At 37.1% G+C, this 19,785-nt stretch overlaps 1 protein-coding gene across 2 annotated transcripts in view; it reads right to left on the bottom strand.

Annotated features, from left to right (window-relative positions):
* The window catches only part of PRTG (protogenin), a 144,257-nt gene that overhangs the window by 62,615 nt on the left and 61,857 nt on the right, over positions 1-19,785 (bottom strand). For both annotated transcript variants that reach the window (XM_043471895.1, XM_043471896.1), the window contains exons 3-10: positions 13,518-13,662; positions 12,321-12,460; positions 10,683-10,820; positions 10,268-10,426; positions 9,486-9,645; positions 8,445-8,692; positions 6,109-6,273; positions 2,028-2,333 (exon numbers count right to left, since the gene is read on the bottom strand). In XM_043471895.1, the coding sequence (XP_043327830.1) occupies positions 2,028-2,333; positions 6,109-6,273; positions 8,445-8,692; positions 9,486-9,645; positions 10,268-10,426; positions 10,683-10,820; positions 12,321-12,460; positions 13,518-13,662 (1,461 nt within the window). The remainder of the gene's footprint in view (positions 1-2,027; positions 2,334-6,108; positions 6,274-8,444; positions 8,693-9,485; positions 9,646-10,267; positions 10,427-10,682; positions 10,821-12,320; positions 12,461-13,517; positions 13,663-19,785) is intronic.

Here is a 19,785-nt window from a genome sequence, read left to right as displayed (position 1 = left end):
CTTCAATATCAGTCCTACCAATGAACACCCAGGACTGATCTCCTTTAGGATGGACTGGTTGCACCTCCTTGTAGTCCAAGGGACTCTCAAGAGTCTTCTCCAACACCACACTTCAAAAGCATCAATTCTTCTGCGCTCAGCTTTCTTCACAGTCCAACTCTCACATCCATACATGACCACTGGAAAAACCACAGCCTTGACTAGACAGACCTTTGTTGACAAAGTGATGTCTCTGCTTTTTAAGATGCTGTCTAGGTTGGTCATAACTTTCCTTCCAAGGAGTAAGCGTCTTTTAATTTCATGGCTGCAATCACCATCTGCAGTGATTTTGGAGACCAGAAAAATTGAGCACCCTATTTCTTTGCATTGAGCGCAGCAGCTGTGCTGGCACAGAAGTGATGTTAATTAGGTCTCTATTAATAAATAACTTGGTAATTCAATTTCATTTAGACCCATGTATCTTTTTTAATTAATTAATTTTTTAATTGAAGGTAATTGCTTTACAGAATTTTGCTGTTTTCTGTCAAACCTCAACATGAATCAGACATAGGTATACATATATTCCCTCTCTCTTACCTCCCTCCCATCTCACTCCCCATCCCACCCCTCTAGGTTGATACAGAGCTCCTGTTTCGAGTTACCTGAGACATATAGCAAATTGCCGTTGGTTTTCTATTTTACATATGGTAATGTAAGTTTCCATGTTACTCTCGCCATACATCTCACCTCTCCTCCCCTTTCCCCACGTCCATAAGTCTGTTCTCTATGTCTGTTTCTCCACTGCTGCCCTGCAAATAAATTCTTCAGTACCATCTTCCTGGATTTCATATATATGTGTTCAGTTCAGTCGCTCAGTCGTGTCTGACTCTTTGCAACCCCATGAATCACAGCACGCCAAGCCTCCCTGTGCATTACCAACTACCGGAGTTTACTCAAACTCATGTCCATGGAGTTGGTGATACCATCCAGCCATCTCATTCTCTGTCGTCCCCTTTTCCTCCTGCCCTCAATCGCTCCCAGCATCAGGGTCTTTTCCAGTGAGTCAATTCTTCGCATGAGGTGGCCAAAGTATTGGAGTTTCAGCTTCAACATCAGTCCTTCCAATGAACACCCAGGACTGATCTCCTTTAGGATGGACTGGTTGGATCTCCTTGCAGCTCAAGGAACTCTCAAGAGTCTTCTCCAAAACCACAGTTCAAAAGCATCAATTCTTTGGCACTCAGCTTTCTTCACAGTCCAACTCTCACATCCATACATGACCACTGGAAAAACCATAGCCTTGACCAGATGGACCTTTGTTGGCAAAGTAATGTCTCTACTTTTTAATATGCCGTCTAGGTTAGTCATAACTTTCCTTCCAAGGAGTGAGCATCTTTTAATTTCATGTCTGCAATCACCATCTGCAGTGATTTTGGAGCCCAAAAAAATAGTCTGACACTGTTTCCACTGTTTCCCCATCTATTTCCCATGAGGTGATGGGACCAGATGCCATGATCTTAGTTTTCTGAATGTTGAGCTTTAAGCCAACTTTTTCACTCTCCTCTTTCACTTTCAGCAAGAGGCTTTTTAGTTCCTCTTCACTTTCTGCCATAAGGGTGGTGTCATCTGCATATCTGAGGTTATTGATATTTCTCCTGGCAATCATGATTCCAGCTTGTGCTTCTTCCAGCCCAGCATTTCCAATGATGTACTCTGCATATAAGCTAAATAAGCAGGGTGACAATATACAGCCTTGACGTACTCCTTTCCCTATTTGGAACTAGTCCTTTGTTCCATGTCCAATTCTAGTATATGAGATTTATCTTTCTCTTTCTGACTTACTTCACTCTGTATAATATGGACCCATGTATCTTTGAAGGATGTGCAAACTAAACATAGAGTAACCAAAAGTTTAAATTGTTTTCAATTAAACCCATGATTTATGGAATATTTTAATTTTTAAGACAAAATTTAAAAATATCAACCTAAGTTAAATAAGACAAAAAAGAAAGATACTTTGTTATTCTTCCTCAACAGTCAACATTTACCTTTCACACTTGTAGCTTTGGGAGTCCTATGTGAGGTCCACACTGAAGACTCTCCCAGCCCCACTCTGGTGGCAGCAGTAATCCTCACCAGGTAGACACTATCAGGTTTCAGACCTTCCAAGAGGTGCTCATGAGTGGTCCCTGGGAGCTCCAGAACTTGGACAGAGTTGTCAGTGCTCAGGCGGAAGGAGAGGCGGTAGAGGACCACCTGGCCCCGCCGGTACTTGGCTGGGATGGGCAGCCAGGAGACGAGGATATCAGTGGGACTTCGACTTGTCAAACTAATTTCAGGAGGTCTCAGGGGAACTAGTCACACAAGAAGGCAGATTGCTTATCAATATTTAGAATCAAAATGATCAACTAGCACACTAGTATTTACTGAAGTATCTTAGCAGCAGCACATCATATAATAAAGGAGAGGTACTTCCAACTCTGGCTGAGGCTTCCAGTCAAGCAGAGTACAAACCAGAAAAAGAAAGGAAAAAATACTGAAGGGAGGATCCAGTGTAGAGAACCAAAGAAAGCAAGATTTTCATCAATGTAGCTGTGACTGTTTTGATGTTGTCTGGGATGAATATGAGCTTACTAAATACTCATAAAAAACCTGAGAATATTTCTCAATAACTTCACCAAGATGCCTTAAAACACAGAAAAGAGAATTTCACAAGAATGGAGAAGCTGAGGACAGCAGGGTTAAAACCTGACAAATAATTTGAAGTGTTTAACAGTTGTATCTTAAAAATTAGTGTGACTTTTTTTATCCCCAATTATATCTCCATGCTGCTTAACATTAACACAATGATTTTCCTGTGAATAATCTGAATATAACTGGCACTCCAGGAAAATGGGCCAAGAATACTGGGAAGCGGTCTAATATTAAAAGTTAAGATGAGTTTTGGAGTTAGCCTCTGCATAACTGAGTCCTTGTTATATCAATTTCTACTCTGTGTGATTTTGGCCAAATTAATTTCTCTGTGTCTAGGTTTCTTCATATACAAAATGGGGATGAAAACAACAGCTTCTTCTACAGGCTTTCCTGCCTCAAGTGATGGAAACTACCTGTCCAACTGCAAAAGGTGAAAACCCTGGTGTCACTCTTGACTCGTCCACACACTCCCCACATTCAGTCGCATGGCTCTGTGATTCACATGGCCACCCCCTTGGTCCCTGCACCGTCACCCTCAGCCTGTACTGTCGAAACAGCCTCCAAACAGATCTCCCTCTCTACCCTGTCCTCATCTCTACCATTTAGTCTCAAAACATTTGCTATTAAATTCCAGGTCAGATCTTGTCATTATTCTCCTAAAAATACCTCCCATTTCACTCACAGGAAAAGCTAAAGTCCTCACTGAAGCTTCATGCAAAACCCTATCCATTGATATTTGTGTGGTCGGCTCCTCATTCTATGCCTCATCTCCTACTACTCTCTGCTTGTTCCCTCCACTGTAGCCATGTTTGTGCTTCAGGCCCTTACCAATTTCTGTTTCCTCTCCAAGAACGCACATCCTCCAGTCATTTGCCTAGCCAGTTCTCTCATTTTTGTTTCCTTCGTGTGTGTGTTAGTCACTCAGTCGTGTCCACTTCTTCGCGACCCCATGAACTCTAGTCCACCAGGCTCCTCTGTTCTTGGAATTCTCCAGGCAAGGATACTGGAGTGGGTAGCCATTCCCTTCTTCAGGGGATCGAACCCAGTTCTTCTGCATTGCAGGCAGATTCTTTACCATTTGAGCCACCAGGGAAGCCCCTTCATTTCCTTTAGCTCTTCAAATGTAACCCATGACAAGAGGTATCTCTGTCTGAAGCCTTACTCCCCTTCCCTGCTTTCTTCCTTCTTCTCAACACTTATTACTATCTAACCTAGTATGTATCACTGGGTGTTTATCTTATTTATTGTTCCTCTCCCTCTTCTCCCACAGTAGAAAGTAAGCTCCACAAGTTATGGGCCAATTTTTCATCTCTTTCATTCACTACTAAATACTGAATAACACATAGCAGGTACTCAATAAATATTTGTTGAATTAATGAAATAATAGGTAGAAAAGGGAAAACCAAGCATTTCTGAGTCCTTTACATGAACACATGAATTCTCACAAAAACCCAGTGAAGAGAGTGTCATTATTTCTACTTTATAGCTAAGGAAACTGAGGTAGAGAGGTGAAATCACTTACCCAAGGTCACAAAGCGTGGAAGTGAGGAAGTAGATCTAGAGATGGGCTTCTCACACCTACACTTTACTACTCTCATAAAACAATGGTTCTTCTATCATAGGGCTAGGTCGGGATTAAATGAGCCACTGGAGGAAAGGTTTTTAGAACAGGCAGTGGCAAACATTTCACAAATATTAGCTGCATCTGCTGTGTACCCTAAGAGACCCACACGAAGTAGAACGGCAACCCACTCCAGTATCTTGCCTGAAGCCTGACAAGCACAGGCTGATGAAATGGGGTGAGGTGGGGCGGATACTGATGTGGAAACTGAAAAAGCAGGGTCATAAGTCTGTATGTTATCCATAAAACAAAATGAAATTTAATTAAACAAAAAAGTTGCAAAATAAGGAAAGGTTTAAAGGAGAAAACTTTGAGATCATAACTGAACTGGAACTGGCAAGTTTAACCAGTGGCTTGCTATGCTTTACACACATTTTCTTCTATGGGGCAATACCTCATATACCAAATAAACCCAAAGCAACAACAGCAAACACCAGCCCGTGTTTCACTTTAGTTTATGCATGTCAGAGGTTGTTAAACATAATGAGATAACTAGAGAGGTGATGGTTCACTCTAAAATGGAATAAACTCAAATGTGGAATTCAGCATCCAGATCAGTGATAATTTTTTCCTTTAGCAAAAGTCTGAATTTATAAATAAACATTTACACAAGTGGCATTATAGACATATAAGAGATGTAGGACTAAATGGATGAAGAAAAAGATTAAGAATCATTTATATTAAAATGCTGTGAAAACTAAAGGAAGACCATTTCTTGAGGATGGCTGAGAAAACATTTGTAAACGGGGAACAGTGTAAGTATATTTTAAATAATCCCCCTTTCACACTGTAGAGTACAAAAATGGGCTGTGGAGAGACCCTGAAAGCAAGATGAAGAGTCAGAGGAGAAGAATCAGTTCTATCAGGACTATTTTAATGGACAGAATTTCCCACCATTATAAGAATATATGGGCTTCCCCTGTGGTTCAGATGGTAAAGAATCGGCCTATCATTCAGGAGACCTGGGTTCGATCCCCGGGTCGAGAAGATCCTCTGGAGAAGGAAATGGCAACCAACTCCAGTATTCTTGCCTGGAGAATTTCAAGGACAGAGGAGCCTGGCGGGCTACATACAGTCCATAGGGTCACAAAGAGTTGGACATGACTAAACAATTAACATTTTCACTTTCCTAAGAGTACATGGAGGCCCGCCCTCAAATGCACAGCAATTCAACTTCCAACCAGAGATAACAAACTGAACAAGTAATACTTTCCTCCTTAAGCAGAATAAACACAAATTTTTCTAAAAATAAACCATCTGATTTTATAAGAATTTTTTAATTGATTGTACTAAATTTTATAAACTTTCAGTATCAGAAAATCAAGTCCTCTGACCTCCAGTCTTTACATACACTATTTGTAATTGCCATTACATTTATTCCTGTCAAGAGAATCTCACATTTTGTTTCACTCGGTAAAGAAAACAAAAAACTCTGCAATGCATTTACAATTTAAACTAGGAACCTGAAGAAATATAATGACAATTTTGTTATTAAAATTTGCATTATGTGTCTGAATTTGTTCAAATAAATATTTATAGCTCATGGAATTTAAAATTATTACTAAATCAGATGACCAATTAAAAAAACTGTATGAATTATAAACAAAAGTGCTCTTTATCCTCATCATATCATGTTACTGTCAAAAAATTGAGAGTAAAATCTGAAATGGTAAATTAGCCTGCTAAGTTATCACATCTGTTTTTTTTTTTAAAACCAAAACCAGGATATTTCCTCTTAAAACATATATTCCTTTAAAGTTGTAAAAAACATATTAATGTTCATGCTTACATAACTTAGAATCATGTTTTCTTACCATCCTCTAAAGTGTTCTGTATCACGTGGTCGGACATCTGACTGGCCCCCATTGGCATATATGCCACAATGTAGAAAGTATAATTGCTGGCAGGTTCCAAGTCATCAATAATATAATGAGTGGTGTCGTTTCCAATGACTACTTGATACTCTTCATTATTTAAACCTAGATTAAAGAATCGGTGTCTAAAAATTATGAACATTCAACATTAAATTAACAAGATCATTACCATTTAACAAGACTATGAAACACTGACCCTTGGATCTCTCTGTTATTTTTGTGACACTTTGAAAAATGTGAATAGGAAGGTTTTTATTTTCTAAAAGTAATCATATTTTGCTACAAGTTACTAGCTTGAATTTTTCATGAAGAAATCAAATTGAAAACAATTAATCTTCTCTAAACTTCATTTAACATCTAGTCAAAACCCACAGCAGAGACAATGTACAGCAGTAACACAACAGAGTTTAATACTACAGAACACTGTAGTTCGTAACAGTGTAAATCTTACTTGCTTAAACTCACGGTTTCTTTTCTCTTTTAAACATAAATGGAGAGACAGTAGGGAATGTAATGGCTCGACTCTTTATAAAAATAAACCAAACCAAAAGTTGTCCTGCAAAAGGTCTCATTTTGCCCCTAGAGATTCTATTAAATTTGACTGACACAAGTTGTTCTTTTATTTATACTAAAAGCAAAAGAACTGGGAGGCACAGAATGTGCTTCAAAACCTTTTGTTCCACTATGAGGTACCCACTCCCCCACGCCCAAAGAGGAAAAATACTCTCAGCAATTCTTAATAAAATATGCATGGCAAGATATAGAAGAGGATTTGTCTTTGTGAGATTTAATTCCTACAGAGCAAACCTGTAAAGTGGAACAAGAGCGCTGGCAGCTACTGTGCTTTGTGAACAATTCACAGTAAATGCACGTCAACTTAATCAAAACTCTCTAAGGATGGAGCCCCTTCTCTCCACACTGGATTTATAAACAAAACAGAAGGCAAATTCCACTATTAAGTTTTCCCACATTTCTGAATTAACTTGATAGCATTTTAATTAGACAAGATTACAGGCATTTCACAACAGACTAGCTAATAGCTCGTTAATTAGGAACTGCATAGTACGATTTCTGACCTACCAAACAAGGTCCTTGAGTTCAAATTAAAAAGCCTTGTTCTGCCTCTGAATAGACCACTGAGCTGCATGTGGAGGCTCTAATGAAACAGCCATAATAGCCAACAAGAGTGGTCTCCACCAAAGCCAGCATTCCTTTTACCTTCTTAAATCACTAAAAAGGGTATTAACATACTCCAACATGCTTAGTTATCAGATTTTCATTCTTCTTGCTACCATGACCTCTGATTTAAATTCAAAATACTACTTCAAAATACAAAAAACAAACAACAACAAACCACCTGTTTCTACAATTTTATTAGAGCACTATTCTTTGAAATTCGCTTGGAATGTCTACTGCATAAAAAAGCAGACTGTGTAAACAACTAAAATCTGTAAACCTCTGCTATGGTTTCCATGAGAAATCAACAGTGAAATCTCTAGGATTTATAACTAGTTTTTTCCATTTCCTCTACATTTTTTGCTAAAAGAAAATATGAGGATAAAAAAGATTCCAGATATGGAACTAAATAAAAATTTTAAGACAGATTTGATTTCTACTTTTATATAATAAATGAGATATCAATAAAGAGTATCCTGCTCAATTTTTAGAGACTTCTATGAGATTTCAGAAAACCTTTAAAATATAAAAATCATACTATGGGGAATTTGAAAATGTTTACTTTCCCCCTTGAAAATAACATGCTACGGTGACTAGAGTTCACCTTATTTTATTAAGTAGTTACACCATTGTTCCTATGTGATTGCATACTTAAATTGGTATACTAAGTCTTAAGGAATTGATCTTGGCTGAAATGAAATTCGTAAAGTACACCACTCTAACTTTTGAGCAGGCACAGATGGTAATTATTTCTAAACAAAAAAATCTTAAACTATACTTAAACACATAAAGAATCCACTCCAATATTCTTGCCTGGAGAATCCCATGAACAGAGGAGCCTGGCAGGCTATATAGTCCAGAGGGTTGCAAAGAGTCAGACGGGCCTGAAGGGACTGAGCAGCCATGCATAAAGTATACAACAATACAAAATTTAGCAAAAAACTGATACACAGATCATATAGTAATTATTTTTATTAAAAGAGGTAAATGCCACAGAACTTCAAAAATATTTTGTGGATTATGTAAAACATCATTTATATTGAAAACAAAGCCGTGACAGTAAGTAGCACTTAAAAATAAACACTTCTCAAATTGCTTACCTTCTGCTTTCATGTAGTGTACAGAATAAGCGATGACTTTGTCTGAATTGTAAAGTGGCCTCTCCCAAGCTAAAAGGATGGCTGAACTCGACATGGTTTCAGCATGCACGTTATAGGGAGCACTGGGTCTGTCTTCTGACATTACTACAGTCAGTCTGGCTCTAGATAAAATTGATCCTTGGCTGTTCTCAGCCATGCACTGATAAATAGCATCATCTTCAGGAATAATCTGGTTAATTACCAATTTACTGAAGGAAGAAAAAAATTATTTCAATGAAACGTCTAAGGATGACATAAAAATAAAGTTATGCTAAGTGCACTCTAAATTTTAAAAAGCAAGTTACTAAGAACAACCTGTGTAAACAGCCCTACTAAGGAAAAACCTATATGAATTGTTTAAAATTACTCTTATTTTTTAAGTCTATATAAGTATGTGTGATATCCAAATCCTTTTGGCTTGAGGTGACAGCTTGAACTCTTTTTTCAAATTTGACTTTTATTAAGGAAGTATATTAAGCATATTAACATTAATCATTAATAGCATCTAATTTCTATAATGTTGCAATGTTACATAAAATTCAGGTCAATAAAAATGTTCAGAAGTTTTGTTCAACATATGAGAACAGTACAAGAAGATTCATATTTACACTAATAAAAATGAATTCTTAAAATCATTAAGTTTGAACTGTGGAGGAATTCTTAGAGACTTAATTATTTCCTTCTAAATTCCTCACTTTATGGAGCAAGGAACTGAGACTCCAAAGGGTTGACACGCTGCTAATAACTTAGCTGGTGGCTTACCAGGACCAGAAGTCAGGTCTGGAGAACCGTTCCAACTTTTATTATAATCTACCACTTCCATGATCCACATGTAAAATACAAAAGGATTTTGGCATGCTGATATTCCAGTCTTAAGTTAATTTCTTATTGTTACTTCAGTTTAAAATACCAATTTGGGTATTTGACCTTATAACCATTTCACATAAGAATTACTAAATCATTATGTTTTATCTAAAATAGTAGCAAAATGACTTAGCCCACCTGTTGTACATTTTAATTCTACCATTTGAATGTATCTTCCGCCCGTTTTTCAACCATGACATTTTGGGTGAGGGTATTCCTTCTGCCTGACATACAAATCGAGCAGTACCAGCTCGAGGCCTTGTTAAACTTTCTGGCCATTCGACAAATGAAGGAGGAGCTATTTTTAAAGAAAAAAAGAAAATATTTTTGTGGTACAAACACAAATCAGACAGTCAAGGAAGAGAACAGCAAATGCTACAAGTCCCCTCCCTGAAAATATCTGACATTCTAATCTTCCTGCCTGCACTAGACATCTGTTAAAACCTCTCTCTCTCTCTGGATGCCTTTCCTCTGCTTTGCTCAGTTAGATGTCCACTTCCCTCAGGCTTTCTCCATCGACACCAAACATACAAACACACCAAAAATATGTGTGTCATGATCCGAACTTAACTAAGCCCAACATACATCCCCTTGTGAATGCACATAGACAACAGATTAAAACTGGAGACTGGTCAATGTGGATATGAATTTGTAGGTGGGTGAGGAGATAAAAGGGAAGCTTAACTAAGAAGGACCATGATGTTATAAAAGCAAATATGATGAATACTTCAGAGTGATTCTAGTCATATTTTAACACAGGGCTTTAATTTCCTCCTAAACTTCATTACTGGATTATAATAATTCATATCAACTTTCACATAAATGCTACATAATTAAAGAAAAGTGGAAGTAAGCTAGAGGTAAAATAGCAAGTGTTAAAATGTAAGATTCTCCTAATTGCAGAAAGAAAGGAAACATACCCAATACAGTTAAAGTTGCCATGGCAACTGTAAAGTTGCGTGTGCCTGGGGTAGTGGCCCGGCACACATACACTCCAGCATGTTGCAGCCTGATGTCAGATATCATGAGGTTACCATTTCCAAGTACTCGAGTATTAAAGACATCTATGGACTTGTGATCTATTTCAAAGAGAATACTTGAGTTAAAACAATGTAATATATGATCTAAAATTTGACAGAAGATCACTATCCAAACAATCATTATCACAAAAGGTCTAAGATTTGCTATACTAAAACCTTTCATCTACACTCTGTAATGCCAGAAAGTTAAAAGCTATGTAACTGCCAAATATGTGTGTTGTATACAAACATGTTATCAATTTCACTAGCACAAACAAAGTTGAAGGAAAAGATTTTTTTTCCTCAGAAGACTTACCAAGACGGCTCCAAGAAATGATTGGTTTGGGATTTCCTGTGGCCACACATTCTAAAACAACAGTCTGATGAAGGGATGTTGTTATGTTTTGTGGACCTGCTACAATGGTTGGTGTGTGGAAGGACTTAGACTCCTTACCTTTAAGAGGGGAAAGGCAGGAGATAAAAAAAACATTATAAATAAGATACAATAAATGAATTAAAACATCTATTCTGAAGTCACTCACTTTTTTCCTTTTCTAAAACAACTTGAGATATAACTCACCCATTTGAAGTAAATTCAACTGTTTTTAGTACTTTTGGAGTTGTACAACTATTACCATAACCCATTTTAAAGCATTTTCATTACTCCAAAAACAAATTCCATTCTATCAGCAGTCACTCCCAAAGCTCCCCACAGCCTGAAAATCATTGATCTACTTTCTGTCTCTGGGTTTGCCTATTCCAGATATTTAATAAAAAAGGAATCACATCTTACATGGTCTTTCGGAACTGGCTTCTTTTCATTTAAACATTAGTTTAAGGTTCATTTAAGTTGTACCATGTACCAGTACTTCATTTCTTTTCATTGAATAATAATAATAATAGATTAAATACTTAATTAAATGGATAAAATACATCTTATTTATTCATTCATTGGTTGATGGACACTTAGGTTGTTTCCATATTATCCACTTTTAATTGAGGTTCAAACACTGACTTAATACTTTCACTAATCTTGTTAGTTAGGAATTTATGTGACAGTGAGGAGAATGAAGAAGTGAGAGATTGCTTTTGTCTTTAAGCTTCATTCCAAGAAGCTAATAGATACCACCTAAAATTAAAAAACACGGCATTAAAAATTTAATTTCAGTGGTGATGTTTTTCAAAAAAAATTTTTAATCTTAAAGGATCTTTTAGGAAGTAATATCTCTTGTGAAGAGTAAACATTCATGTGAAGTTCAACAATGTCTTTAGGACGGTTTTTTCCCCACAACATTCAAGTAAAGTTAATTATTTAAAAATAAAAAACTAGCATCTGTGTATAATTCCATTTTAATAAAACACATTTCTTCATATTCATCTCTCTAGGTAGTTTCCCTTCTAACTATATTCATGTATGGCAAAATACATGAAATTATATACACTTAATGTTAAAATGATCACCTCTGGATATGGACTAGGGACATTTTAAAACATATCTTTGTACTTTTCACATTGTTTAAAGTAAAAAAAATATATTTTACTTTTATAGACATTACTCTTTATAATAAAGCACGCATCATTTCTACAAATGATAATTTTTCCTAAAACAACAGACAGAAAAACCCAAACTGGGAACAAATACATTTTTATTGACCATGGGAAATTTTGGTAGAGCTAGATGATTATTATTCTTTTTCGAGCCTTTCTGCATTTTATATTTTAAAAACAAAAGTATTTATAAAACAAAAATTCAGTCTTTCTTAAAGATGTTGATATTAATATATAAAACAAGTTAGAGGAAGAAGGTTGCTTAAATATATAAAAATGATCATTTTCCAACTAGATTACAATAAAATTTAAATGAAATTAAAGTACTACTTTAGAGTACACTAGTATAACCAGAGGAGGAAAATTAATACCTGGGCCAATTAAAAATTGAAAAATAATGTGGTACCTGGAATCACTGTGAGAGAGGCCTCCATACTTTTACGTCTGTGGGCTACGGTAGCAGCAACACAACGGTAATTTCCAGCATCCCTTTGGTCAACATCATATATCTGCAGTACTCCTGTTGGCAGGGCAGTTATCCTGTCACTAGAAGAAACATGATTAAACTCTTTGTAGTAGATTTTATATTCTAACATTTATCCTATGGTAAGAATTAATATACTCAATCTTTTAAAAATGCCAGATGCAATACTTTCAAGACTAAAAATATCAGCTTGATTCAGTTGTTTTCATTTGGGCTATAACTCTCTACAACGTAAGTCATCACGCCTGTATGTGACTTGTGAAATCTACTGGTGTAATTTTACACAGAAATCTCACTTGACATGATAATTTACATTTAGAGCTTAGTATAATCAGTACTTTTAGTACTTAGTACATTTAGAACTTACAATCTAGAGCTTAGTATGATTTTTTCCAAATTCCTGACTTTTTGCTTATTAGTATCTAGGTATTCGTCAAGATTTATCTGAATGTAAATTTTTTTAAAGCTCTTCCTTGAATAACTTCGTCCATCTTAATGCTCTTTACCATTTCAGTAAGCAATTTGAGCCTGCTAAGGAATACTGCTACTCATTAGGACAGGAACCAAACTTTTGAATTTGCTGCCAAGTTCCTGACCCTTAAACTCTGACCACCTCAGAGCACTAGGTATATGCATTCATGCATGCACGTGAGTGTGTGTGTGTGTGTGTGTGTGTGTGTGTGCGCGCGCAGTGTAGAGGGGGCTGCTAAGCAGTAGGCAAAGGTGGAAGTGGGCAACCATTATTGCATATATGGGAAACCCTTAAGCCTTTAAAATAGCACTGCTATTCTCAGTAGTCAAAGTGTAATTTAGTTTCCTAAATTCTTGGGCTGCAATCCAGGTGCCCAGGGGGTCCCATGGTTGGAAAACATATTTGAGGAAAAGAACAAAGCACTAAGAGAATCTGAATTCTGATCTGAACCAAGATGCCAGGAACTATGCCCCATGCACCAGAGACTGATGATCTAATTCTCTGCCTAAGTTTGAAATGTCTTTAAGAAATTAGTTATGGCTATCATAAACAAAAATGAGTTTCACCATGATCTTTCTCCATATACAGTTTTATGATGAAATCTTTGGTCCTTCCGTAACATCTTCAAAGACAAAAGCTGCATTTACCTGTCCATAGTTACAGACAGAGTTGTCCGATTTAATTCCCAAGTTATGGCTGCAGGAGGGTTTGATGAAATCTTGCATGCAAATCTAGCAACTCCACCTTCTTGGACCTCAATAGAAATTGGCTGAACTTCAAATGCAGAAATAGCTATAAGATAAAGTTTTTCACATTCAGAGTAAGTATATGCACTATTATATAATACTTGGAAATAAAATTATGCTAGATATTACTTATCAAACTTGAACTTCTGCTCAGACATAAGGCCAACTCAACAAGCACAAACAGAAATTAAAAGATAATTTTAGAAAAACCACTGGGCTGTTACCCTACTAAAGGAGTTTAGTCTTTCCCAAAATGAAATTCTCAAGAAACTTAGATTTCAGAAAAAAATGAACATAACTGAAACAAAAAACAGCAATTACTAATGGTAGACAATGATATACTAAGCTGTGCAACACAAATGTCAAATACTAGTGTATTTCAGAGGACAGGGAAATCAATAAAGACAGACAAGTCAGGTAAAAACCTTTCACAAGCATTTTTTAAAATTAATTATCATGATTTTTGGCTGTATTGGGTCTTTGTTGCTTTTGCACAGGCTCTTCTCTAGTTGAGGCGAGTGGGGACTACTTCTTGCTGCAGTGCATAGGCTTCTCATTGTGATGGCTTCTCTAGTTGCAGAGTACAGGCTCTAGGGTGTGTGGGCTTCAGTAATTAATTGCAGCAAATGGGCTCAGTAGTTGCAGCTTTTGGGCTCTAGAGCTGCAATGCATGGGCTTAGCTGCTCTGTGGCATGTGGGATATTCCCTAACCAGGGATCAAACTTGTGTCTCCACACATGGCTGAAGGATTATTATCCACTGTTCCATCACGGAAGTCCCAACAGGGGCTGGTGTTAAACTGACTTTTGAAGAACCCATTGGGTTTAGATAGAAAGAGAAAAACAAGACATTTCAGATGAAAGGAGTAACATGAAGGCAAGCACAGAAATAAGAAATGTGCAGCCTGTGTTCACAGGATTGTGAGGCAACAGCCAGGATTAACTATTGTAGAATAAATCAGATTAAAGGTTCATGGCAGAGTGGAAGGAGAGTAGAGCTAAAACAGGTTTGTACCATGGTATAAAATAAGGCATCACTGAAAAGCTTCAAGCAAAGGAGTATCATGGTAACAGTAGTGTGTGGGAAAATTAATCAGGTACTGTTAGGATGGATTGAAGAAAAAGAGTCTTAAGTCAAAAGACCAACAGGCTGTTTAAATAAAAATGACAGAACTGGGTGGCAGCAGTGAGAACAGAGAGATTTTGCAGATACTGTAATGAAAACAGACTTGGTTTTTATTGGACACAGATATGTCACTCCATGTTTGGAATAAAATGAGGTTGGTATTGATGGAGCAGAATGAGAGAGGAAAAAGTGAAGACAAATGATGTGTCTGAAGAATAAACTCACACAGATTCAAGAGACTATTTTTAGACTTAAGTCTTGAAATGTTGATATTTTCTAGAGATAATTCTTCTTTACTCTTCTAGACAAGACTCCAAGTTTTACATTTTGATGGAGCCCAGACTCCAGGTAATAGTGTAGCTTGCCTTTCCTCTACTAAGTATTGTGAAAGGGCCACAATAATAGTCTCACTCTCCATCCTCAAACCCCAGTTCAAAAAATAAATATGCATATATACAATTTATCAATAAAATGAGAAATTATGAAGAAATATAGAAGCAATAAGGGCTGGATGACTTATGCCGCATTGCACTGGGAAGTGTAAGAGGTTACAGAAGACTAATAAATTCTGCCTTGGACGTGACTTCATTAATCTGTAAATGTATCATGGGCCTTTAGAGGTGTAGAACAAAGTCAGTGAGTAATAACGAAAATACTCTTAGGAATATCTCCTTCCAGAAAGGATAGAGTGGGGGTAAATTAGTATTTTGTGTATGTAACAAAAAATCCTTACTACTTCAAAACAGCGGTTTCACACTGCTATTGTCAGTAGACTCAAAAGGTTAAAAGCATTTTTATGATAATCATCCTTTGCCTTTTTCACTTTCATTTCTCGAGTATATCATATAGTGCTTCCAGAAACTACATGATGGGTGATATAAAGCAACAAACCTAATTCACTGTGAGAATCCAACTGTCTTCTACTAAGCTAATTAAAAATATTTGGCCAAATGTAAAACAGTGTCACTCATCTTTCTAAAATTTTTTGGAAAACAGTTATTTTTCATTAAATGTGCTATGTTAATATGTAATTGATCAGTGTTTTCATTTCAAAATTAATATTTTTAAAATTTCTCAGTTTTAATTTCTAATAATAAAGTATTGTTAAATATAACCTATATAAACAAAAGCTCTTTGGAGTCCTCAAGATTTAAGCATATAAAGAGTAAGACTAAATGTTTAAGGATCACTATTCAAGAACACTGGACTCTCTCTGTGATTCAGGTCCTTATCACCAACTGCCTGGAAGTCTTGAAGGAGTGTCTTTAGGTGAGCTCTGTCCTGATATCAGAGTTACCTTCCAGAGTGATGGTCATAAAAAACAAATTTGATTTGTGTTACTGATGAATTATTTAGTCTCTACAAAACTCTATCACTTTGCATTCAACCACTTAAAATTATGTCTCACAGACACTGAACTATTCATAATTCTCTGAATATACTGTATTTCATACCTCTGAACAATATATAAGCTTTCCTTCTCTTTCAAATGTTGTAGATCTCTTTGTCCACCTGATGAAATCCTACTATCATTTAAAACCTAGTTCTCTTGTCTCACCCTTTGGGAAGCTGTTCCTGACTTTTTTCTTCTATAAAACTTCTGTAGAATGAAGACCTTTATTGCTACTTTTATTCCACAGTATTATAGTCACATATTCACAAGACTGTCTCCCATTCCACATTCTGAGCTCAATAAGGACAAGTAGGGGGTCATAACTTTGCAGGATCCCTTAAGTCAGTGAATGGTATAGACTTGGCACTAAAACAATACCTGTTGAATTAAACTGAAATTTTAGAAATGTGCTTTAATTCTACCCCAAGACAGATGGGTCATGGTGTAGAGTTCTGAAAAAACATGGTCCACTGGAGAAGGGAATGGCAAACCACTTCAGTATTGTTGCCTTGAGAACCCTATGGACAGCATAAAAAGGCAAAAAGATATGACACTGAAAGATGAACTCCCCCACTCAGTAAGTGCCCAGTCGGCTACTGGAAAAGAGTGGAGAAATAACTCCAGAAAGAATGAAGAGATGGAGCCAAAGCAAAAACAATGCCTAGTTGTGGACGTTATGGGTGATGTAAGTAAAGTCCGATGTTGTAAAGAAAAGTATTGCATAAGAACCTGGAATGTTAGGTCCACAAATCAAGATAAACTGGAAGTGGTCAAACAAGAGATGGCAAAAGTGAACGTTGACATTCTAGGAATCAGTGAACTAAAATGGACTGGAATGGGTGAATTTAACTCAGATGACCATTATATGTACTATTGTGGGCAAAAATCCCTTAGAAAAAATGGAGTAGCTACCATAGTCAACAAAAGAGTTGGAAATGCAATACTTGGGTGCAATCTCAAAAATAACATAATGATCTCGGTTCATTTCCAAGGCAAACCATTCAATATCACAGTAATCCAAGTCTATACCAAACCACTAATGCCAAAGAAGCTGAAGTTGAATGGTTCTATGATGACCTAAAAGATCTTCTAGAACTAACACCAAAAAAAGATGTCCTTTCCATCACAGGGGACTGGAATGCAAAAGTAGGAAGTCAAGAGATATCTGGAGTAACAGGCAAGTTTGGCCTTAAGAATACAAAATGAGGCAGGGAAAAGGCTAACGGTTTTGCCAAGAGAACACACTGGTCATAGAAAACATCCTCTTCCAACAACGTAAGAGATGACTCTACACATGGCCAATACCGATAGCAGATTGATTATATTCTTTGCAGCTGAAGATGGAGAAGCTCTATACCATCAGCAAAAACAAGACCAGGAGCTGACTGCGGCTCAGATCATGAACTCCTTATTGCAAAATTTAGATTAAATTTAAGAAAGTAGGGAAAACTACTAGACCATCCAAGCATGACCTAATCAAATCCCTTACGATTATACAGTGGAAGTAACAAATAGATTCAAGGGATTAGATCTGATGGAGAGAATGCCTGAAGAACTATAGACAGAGGGTCGTGACATTGTACAGGAGGCAGTGATCAAGACCATTCCCAAGAAAAACAAAGGCAAAATGGTTGTGTGAGGAAGACTTACAAGTAGCTGAGAAAGAAGAGAGGCTAAAGGCAAAATATACCCATTTGAATGCAGAGTTCCAAAGAATAGCAAGGGGAGATAAGAAAGCCTTCATCAGCGATCAAGGCAGAAAAAAAGAGGAAAACAATAGAATGGGAAAGACTAAAGATCTCTTCAAGAAAGTAGATACCACGGGAACATTCCATGCAAAGATGTACACAATAAACAACAGAAACAGTGTGGACATAACAGAAGCAGAAGATATTAACAAAAGGTGGCAAGAATATACAGAAGAATTATACAAAAAAGATCTTAAGACCCAGATAACCACAATGGTATGAATACTCACCTAGAGCCATATATCTTGGAACGTGAAGACAAGCGGGCCTTAGGAAGCATCACTACGAACAAAGCTAGTGAAGGTGATGGAATTCCAGTTGAGCTATTTCAAATCCAAAAAGATGATGCTGTGAAAGTGCTGCACTCAATATGTCAGCAAATTTGGAAAACTCAGCAGTGGCCACAGGACTGGAAAAGGTTAGTTTTCATTCCAATCCCAGAGAAAGGCAATGCCAAAGAATGTTCAAACTACAACACAATTGTACTCATCTCACACGCCAACAAACTAATGCTCAAAATTCTCCAAGCCAGGCTTCAACAGTACGTGAACCGAGAACTTCCAGATGTTCAAGCTGGATTTAGAAAAGGCAGAGGAACCAGAGATCATATTGCCAACATCCATTGGATCACTGAAAAAGCAAGAGAGTTCCAAAAAAACATCTACTTCTGCTTTATTGACTATGCCAAAGCCTTTGACTGTGTGGATCACAATAAACTGTGGAAAATTCTTAAAAGAGATGGGAATACCAGACCACCTGACATGCCTCTTGAGAAATCTGTATGCAGATCAAGAAGCAACAGTTAGAACCAGACATGGAACAACAGACTGGTTCCAAATAGGAAAAGGAGTACCTCAAGGCTGTATATTGTCACCCTGCTTATTTAACTTATATGCAGAATACATCATGAGAAAGGCTGGACTGGATGAAGCACAAGCTGGAATCAAGATTGCTGGGAGAAATATCAATAACCTCAGATATGCAGATGACACCACCCTTATCGCAGAAAGTGAAGAGCCTTTTGATGAAAGTGAGAGAGGAAAGTGAAAAAGTTGGCTTAAAACTCAACATTCAGAAAATTCAGATCATGGCATCTGGTCCCATCACTTCATGGCAAATGATGGGCAAACAATGGAAACAGTGAGAGACTTAATTTTCTTTGGCTCCAAAATCACTGCAGATGGTGACTGCAGCCATGAAATTAAAAGTGCTTGATCCGTGGAAGAAAAGCCATGACCAACCTAGACAGCATATTAAATAGCAGAGACATTACTTCACCAACAAAGGTCCATCTAGTCAAACCTATGGTTTTTCCAGTAGTCATGTACGGATGTGAGAGTTGGACTATAAAGAAAGCTGAGTGCCAAAGAATTGATGCTTTTGAACTGTGGTGTTGGAGAAGACTCTTGAGAGAACCTTGGAATGCAAGGAGATCCAACCAGCCTATTCTAAAGGAAATCATTCCTGAATATTCATTGGAAGGACTGATGCTAAAGTTGAAGCTCCAATACTTTGGCCACTTGATGTGAAGAACTGACTCACTGGAAAAGACTCTGATGTTGGGAAAGACTGAAGGCAGGAGGAGAAGGGGATGACAGAGGATGAGATGACTGGATGGCATCATCGACTCAACGGACATGAGTTTGAGCAAGCTCTGGGAGTTGATGCAGGACAGGGAAGCCTGGCGTGCTGCAGTCCGTGGGGACGCAAAGAGTGGAACACAACTAAGCGACTGAACTGAACTAATTCTATTAGGTCTTAAAGCAAAATAAACAGTAATGTAGTGAGTTTCCCAGGTACAAATACCAAGACGTGATATTAGAAGAGAGTAACGCTTCTTATTATTTTGTGTGCTCTAATTCTAAACAATTCCTGATACTTTAGTGGTATCATTTTTTGGAGA

This window comes from Cervus canadensis, chromosome 6 (genome assembly GCF_019320065.1).
Source record: "Cervus canadensis isolate Bull #8, Minnesota chromosome 6, ASM1932006v1, whole genome shotgun sequence".
Classification (NCBI taxonomy): Eukaryota; Metazoa; Chordata; class Mammalia; order Artiodactyla; family Cervidae; genus Cervus; species Cervus canadensis.
This window is presented reverse-complemented; position numbering and strand designations above follow the sequence as displayed.